Raw genomic sequence first — 7,425 nt, forward strand, 5'->3', positions numbered from 1 at the left:
GCTTCCGTAGCATAGTGGTAGTGCGTTCGCTTCGTAAGCGAAAGGTCGCGAGTTCGATCCTCGCCGGGAGCTTCCATTTTCCCATTTATATTTTCTCTGAAAGTTATGATTTTTACTACGTTGGGTGGAGCAAACTCCAGGATTCTATTGGGTCCGCCAATTCAAGCCCAGCTAAGGCCATGCTAGGCCCGATTGAATTGGGCCTTAGAACTAAGCCTGATCCCACATTAATTAACTAGGAGTTTGATGTAGTGGGCCAATCCAAAATAGGTTCACAACTGCATATGACTTACAATTCTGTTCTCATGATAATTAATTATTATTATTATTTTGTTTCAATTTCCTTCCTTTGCGTTTTCTCTAAGTTTTGAATTTTTAATAAACCAAATAGTGATTTGATGATCATTTGTTTGTGCCATTATTTATATGAGATCAAACATATATTGGCTAAGTCGGGATAGACATTTTTGATGCTTTCTGCATAGTATAACCCTCTTTTAATTATGTAAATACATTTTAAAATGATCATAATGGTTTTGATTCAAAGTGAGTAATGCCCATACCGGGGTTGGTCTATAAAATCCTATATTAGTTATAAAAAGAAGTTTTTAATGCTTTATAAATAGTGAACTCCTTCTGATAGTGTAATATGAACTACCACATCAAACATATTTTGGCTGTTGTGAACCTATTTTGGATTGGCCCACTACATCAAACTCCTAGTTAATTATTATTATTATTATTATTATTATTATTTTGTTTCAATTTCCTTCCTTTACGTTTTCTCTAAGTTTTGAATTTTTAATAAACCAAATAGTGATTTGATGATAATTTGTTTGTGCCTTTACTTATATGAGATCAAACATATATTCGGCTAAGTCGGGATATACATTTTTGGGGCTTTTTGCGTAGTATAATCCTCTTTTAATTATGTAAATATATTTTAAAATGATCATAATTGTTTTGATTCAAAGTGAGTAATGCTCATATAGGGGTTGGTCTATAAAATCCTATATTAGCTATAAAAAGAAGTTTTTAATGCTTTATAAATAGTGAACTCCTCCTGCTAGTGTAATATGAACGAATTTCTTTTGAAAGAGAAACTCTCGTAGAAAAACTAATTTGTCTCATGTTTTTGAAAACGAAAATATATGAAATTATCCAAATGTCTCCTTAATTAAGAGATCCTCAACATATATAATGTCAACTAATGGAAGTGCTCATGTCCATACATGCTTTAAATATGTGAAACTGATGAGACATTGAGCAGTTTAAACTACCGACCACAATTTTAGCTAGTCACTAAATACTAAATAGACAAGCTTTCTCCATAGTACTTGCTTGGTCCATTTGCATCAACCAAACGGTCATATTAAATCAATTAAGTAGGCTTATAATTATTGCCTCGAATTAGGGTTCCTACCATCTTCAGATCTTGCTCAGTTGTCTAGCCCACATACATTTAACCGAATTCTCCATCTATACTTGACCTCTTCCTCATTCTATATCAAATAAGAACCAAACTTCCCATGTAGTTCAGGACCTTCTCTTTTCATAAATATGGGGGAGATCATGAACAATTTGTCAAAATCATCAAAATTTCCATTCTCTCTCTCTCTCTCTCTCGGACAAAAAATCTGTTTATAAATCTCTGATTAGGATCATTTCTCTAATCTTTAAGACTCCCAATTGACATACAAGGCTGATCCCAAATAATTCTGGCATAGATCCATTTTTTTTTCTGTTTCCTCAGTAGTCTCTGAATCATGCAATAATTAATTTCTTCCTTTGTAAAGCTGCTTCTCTACACACCAGTCGTTTTCTTCTCCAGATAGCTCCACTCCCACTGACTGCAACCCTTGGTTTGGACTGCTAGGCACAATAAATTAGCATGAGAAAACCCAACTGGTTATTTGACTTGTTAGGCCATCTGATTATGGTGGAGAGACGAAATAACCAAAGGGTAACCTCATACATAGCTTGTGGTCCCTTCTCTTCCACAGACCAAAAAGGCCTCAGCTAGCTCCAAAACCCTATTCCTCTTCATTCTGTTTTCTTCCTTCTTCCTTCCTTTCTTGTTCAATTTTTTTTTTTTTTTCAATTATTTGTATTGAGGACCACAAACTATCTTTTCACTGGGTGTCACCTTCAATTTGGAAGGGTTCTTTAAACCCACTCCCATACCGCCTGCTATTTTTTCTTTCAATTATTTTGCTGGATCTGGTGCAATGTTGACACTGCTACAGTCTCTCATCTGTCTTACTCACTAAAGCATATCTTTCTTCTTCCTGCATTTTTTCTTTCTCAGAAGCTAAGGACACTTTTCTAGGGTTGAACCTTCCATGTCTATGTAAGAGGGTTCTTCATGTGGTCTTCATAAAGGGAGAAAGTTTGAGCTGTCCTTCTGAATCAGTTCTTTTCTAGGCTCTTGAATTACAAAATTGAACACAGGTGAGCGGATTGAGAGAGAGCATGAACTGGTCCATTGGGTTAAATATCTCATGACATTGTAAGTAAGCATATCTATATATACAGAAAGATGAGAAACAAGAGATATCAAAATAGCATATGACATTATTAGAATTTACAAATCATGATTACAAAAGTTCAGAAAAAAATAAACGATTTTGTCTTTTCCACAATGTATTTGTCAAACTAAACGTGCAGTAACCAAATCCGAGACGCAACATTGAAAATAAATCATGTTTTCAAGCATTTTCTTCAATTTTCGGTCACATTTTTAATATGCTGAATCAAAATATATATGTGATTTCTGCACACAATGATAATATCTTACCAGTATCAATAATTTACACAGCAACAAAGATTCTACAGTGCAATACAAATTTGGCGAATTAATTCATTTCTAGTCTGCTCACCTCGAGCAAGATTATGAACCTGGGGAGAAAGACTGTCCGCTCCAAATGTAAGGTAGATTGATCAGAATTAACTGGTGCAATTGAAGACTACATCCTCTTAGCTTCCATGAATTCCTTGTTTGAGCCACAATGCATTTGCTTGAAAGAAAATCTCCTTCTTGTACCTCTCATGCTTTTGGGTCATTAAATTAGATGGAATTAACTGTCCTTATTTGGATGACTTCCATTGATGCTTTGAGAATGGTGAATTTTATGAGCCATACTCAAATGCAAGGGTCTCACAGGTTGGCCTATGGAATAAAGAGGAGGTGTAAGAGCATTTGGCAAGATATTTTGTGAACTTGAGCTTAACAACTGAAAATGGTTGATTTGTCTTGGATCAAACTCCATTGAAGTGGGAACATGTGGAGGAAAATAGGACTGTGTTGCTCCGGGTGGACAAACCAAAACTTGAGAACCAGATGTTAGGGACAATGAAGATGGCAGGGGTACAACACTGAAGTTGTGGAGATCTTCTGTTTGGGATGTGAATCCATGGCTTCCTAAAGTGGAAAGAGAAAGATTCGAAGGCTCCAAATGATAGTAAGGACCATAAGGCATGGAACTGCTCAGCAAGCCTGGCAAGGAAGATTGATTGGTTCTAGGAGGAAATATGTTTGATGAAACTTGTCCACCATGGCCTTCAATACCTTCTTGTTTTTCCTCATTCCTCTTCATCCAATTTACTTTTTCATTGACATTTTCTCTTGGAACTTCCTTTGACTTAGCCCTCAGAAATGCATTGGAGCCCCAAAAACTTGATCTAGGTAATCCACTTGGATCTTCCCAATCAATACCATTACTGATCTTCAGTTCTTCCTTGTTGAATTGAGAGGCACCTACTTCAAGAGAAGTTATCATTGGTTGATGACTTTGGACAAAGTTCCCAGGCGGCATTTGGAGTGGAGGGAGTTCATCGATTTCATGCTTAGCTGCATTAAGCAACCAATCAACAACCTTGCTAGGCTGATTAAGCCCAAGCCTATCTTGAAGATCATACAATTGAATAGCAGTCGGTACAGAAAGTCTCACCCGCCTGTCTCTCAATCCTCTTACAGTGCAAACCTTGCTATGCCTGTCTTTTCCTCCATAAGCACGAGACACACGCACAATTCGTGGATCCTTTAACCTTAGCCATGGTGTTGAAGTAGATGAATTCTTAGCGATCCTGGCATCACTTTCATCGCCTTCCAGTTTTGCTGAAAAATCTGCTTCTCTTGAACTTGTAGTCATCTTCTATCACTCATAATTGGTGCATAATGAAATGAAATAATGGAAAATTTTCCTTTTCCAGCATAAGGTACTCAGATTCTTCTTCCATGCTTTCAAATGGACTTTGTTGCATGAGATTTCTTCATGCAATTTCTCAAGACTATCTGCTTGGTGATCATAGAAAATAAGAAAAAGAAATAGAAAACATAAATAGGAACGTTTTTTTTTAACTACTGTAAATCATAATCGACTTCATACTTGTCAGACCTAGTATAGGAGGTTGATCCCCTCTCATAAAGTAAGAAAAATCGAGAGATCTAGAAAGAGATAGTTAATATTACACTAATTGCACCACACCTTGCATACCTAATGATCAGTTTCATGTACAAAACTAGGACGGAGATCTAAAGAAAAAGATTGAACAAAGCATAGTTAATATTAGCCAGGTAAGTACTAATTCAAGAGAGAAATTGATGTTGGATTGGTTGATAGCTCTCAAATTTATATTCAATGATTCTTAAGCTTTGACATTTTGGAAAGCTTAAGTAGTTTACAGAAAAGTACATTCATACAGTGAATCGATGCCAACCTATGTGATAATTTAGGGTTAGAAACTGAACATCAGATAAATGAACTAACATGCTATGACCTTGTTAAATATGGAAGAAGAGATATCATATACTGGTGAAGAAGAAAGGTTAAACAAGCATAGATTGTATTGGATGGATAATTAGGATGATGAAGTGAACTTACATGAACACTGAAAGTTCTATGCTTCTGGTAGCAGATCAGATTAATTAGGCCGTTGATTGTCAACTGATAAGAAAGGTAGAGATATACTGCACAACTGTTTGAATGCACCTTCTAAATCTGGCTGTGAACTCAACCAAGCTATGTATAGGTTTCAAGATTGGAAATTGCTTTCACTGAAGAGAATAAACTTAGTGAAGAAGTTGTGCAGTTTGAGAAAGAGAAGATGCTGGAATTCAACGGACCATGCTCCATGGAAAAATAAAGAAAAAGCAATGGTACATGTGTGACCACGTGTCATGCGCGGCATCTGTCAGATAAATGTGCTAGACGAAATCTTATCATTTTCTCGTCACGCATATTCAGCTAGCCATCACTGCCCCTGATGAATAACTTGTCTTAACCTTCCCCACCAATATCACAGTATGATGTGTTATTTCATGGGGATATACATGTTTTTGTGAGTTAATATCACTTCAACACAAAGTGAGATAATTTCAACTGGGGACCATTCAAAACGTTTTGAAAAGCGGTACCAATGCTTTATCGACAACTACAAAAGGCATTGTGAGTGAATCCCCATCACATGGGTCAACAAATTGATGCACGCGCATGCCATAGAAAATGTTCATGCAAGCAAACCATGAAAACGAAATCATTATCAGCTGAAGTTTCAATGCATCTATTTTACCCAATATCTTATTTGTTATCTATACTAATTTTACCTTACATGAGACTAGCCATGATTTAATTGTGACTTTTGATCAGAAGTTGTGACTTAATTTGATCAGTCATTTAAACCCTTGTGAAGTATTATAAGTTAGATAACTTCACCTAATCAATAAATTGATAGAACTGTCTAGCAAGATAAAAAAAGGGATCATCATCAAATGTAGGAATGGAAGATAATACACAATCAGGGTTTCTGATGAGAGAAGTTTCAGAGACAAAAAAGAAATCATCTAAGATATGTAAGTCCATTCCTTGTTCTGAAAGTTGTGGTCTATGTCTAAGAGCATTGTCGTGTTGATGTGTACATGGCTACTTGGGAGAATGAGAGGCTCTCTCTCATAGATGAGGGACCAATTTGTGTCATCTTTAAAACATCCACTAAGAAGAAATTCAAAAGAGGACCACACTACTTTCCTGCGGAGAGACTTGCATGGAGCAAGTTGGTCCTAACAGGTAAAACCCAGAAATGGAATTTCTCCTTTTTCTGACTCACATCATTAAACCATATCAAAGTAAAAAGATTATGCAAAAAAAAAAAAAAAAAAATTGTTTTCCCAACGATGAAAAGGATCACATATTATGTTTATTGAATGGCATTCTTAAATGATTACGTCTTCTCTTTAGCAGCAAGGAAGTAGATAGCTTCCAACTTCAACATGCTTGCATTACTCTGAAAAAGCCTTCTCTAGATGGACACACAAACAACCAAGAAGTGAATACATTCATCAGAAGCTTCCCACCCTATTTGCTTATGTGTAGTTTTCATGCATCCTGCAATACAAGCAACGATCTGGAAAGTAAGTCTTTCTTAGGGCAATGTAAAGAATGAGACGAGGATTAAATCATCCTTGTAGTTTAACTGATGAAAAATGAAATTGTGGATTTTTCAGATCCAGCATCTCTTAGCCTAACTCCAAAGCTCTGGGCTGTATCAACAGTATTGAGAGAATGAGAGAGATGCCTTTGTGGACACATGTTAAAATTGTCCTTCGTACAAAGCGCTTCAACAATTCAATCAATACAATGAGTTCATCTCTCCAGTGAAGGAATTGCATAAAATGAAGGATAAAAGAGAGAAATGTATCTTCCTATGGCTCTATTGCATGAGCATCATCTGACTAAAATCTGCTCATTTGGTCTTTTAAAGGTAACATAGTGGAACATGGAAAACCCTAAGTCTACTTTTTCTGTTGCTTTGACAAGAAAGAAAAAAAAAGGAGGACTTTCCATGGAACCAGGGGGGGGGGGGGGGGGAGAGATTCTAGAGGGAAATGTAATTTAACAGAACCAAGAAAAGACCTAATACGTACTCGAACCCTAATTATTTCATAGATCAAGTAATTCGGATTCCTTTACCCTTTTTCTCTTCTGTGTTGTGCAGGAAAAACCGCCACACTCCCAAGCCTTTATCGCTTTTTACTTGTGAAAAAATTGAGAAAGTACCGAAACCTAATGCCCACAGTTACCTATATTCATGAGCAGTATGTTACAGATAAGGGGTTCTTGGTGTTTTAGCTAATGGTTCTTTAATACATATCTTCCAGAGATAGACTTGAAAGAGCGAGAGGGGCTTTGGTATGGCTAGCTGTTTGCAGGATGAAAGCTGGATAGGAGAAATCTGTACGGTTTTCACCTGTCTTTCTCTCTAAACAAGCAGTGGTGGGCATCTCAAGGTCGGTTTACACTGTTCTGATTGACTGATTCTAAGGGTACCATTATTGCCAAATAAATGGTCCCCATATCCCAGACACAAGTCTTTGCTCACATTTTGATTAATCGCCCTCACTTTTTGAATAGTAGAGCCGCACCAAAC

At 36.5% G+C, this 7,425-nt stretch overlaps 1 protein-coding gene and 1 non-coding gene across 2 annotated transcripts; one reads left to right on the forward strand and one right to left on the reverse strand.

The window, feature by feature from the left end:
* TRNAT-CGU lies at positions 1-72 on the forward strand. The gene has a single exon. It is a non-coding gene; the product is annotated as a tRNA-Thr (tRNA).
* Positions 73-2,554: 2,482 nt separating this feature from the next.
* Positions 2,555-5,199, reverse strand: LOC117931344 (transcription factor TCP13). The gene is made up of 2 exons (XM_034852301.1): positions 4,884-5,199; positions 2,555-4,294 (listed from the first exon to the last, which is right to left on the reverse strand). The coding sequence occupies exon 2, from the start codon at positions 4,149-4,151 to the stop codon at positions 3,078-3,080; it is 1,074 nt and encodes a 357-aa protein (XP_034708192.1). The 5' UTR covers positions 4,152-4,294; positions 4,884-5,199; the 3' UTR covers positions 2,555-3,077.
* Positions 5,200-7,425: the final 2,226 nt, after the last annotated feature.

This window comes from Vitis riparia, chromosome 14, assembly GCF_004353265.1.
Source record: "Vitis riparia cultivar Riparia Gloire de Montpellier isolate 1030 chromosome 14, EGFV_Vit.rip_1.0, whole genome shotgun sequence".
Classification (NCBI taxonomy): Eukaryota; Viridiplantae; Streptophyta; class Magnoliopsida; order Vitales; family Vitaceae; genus Vitis; species Vitis riparia.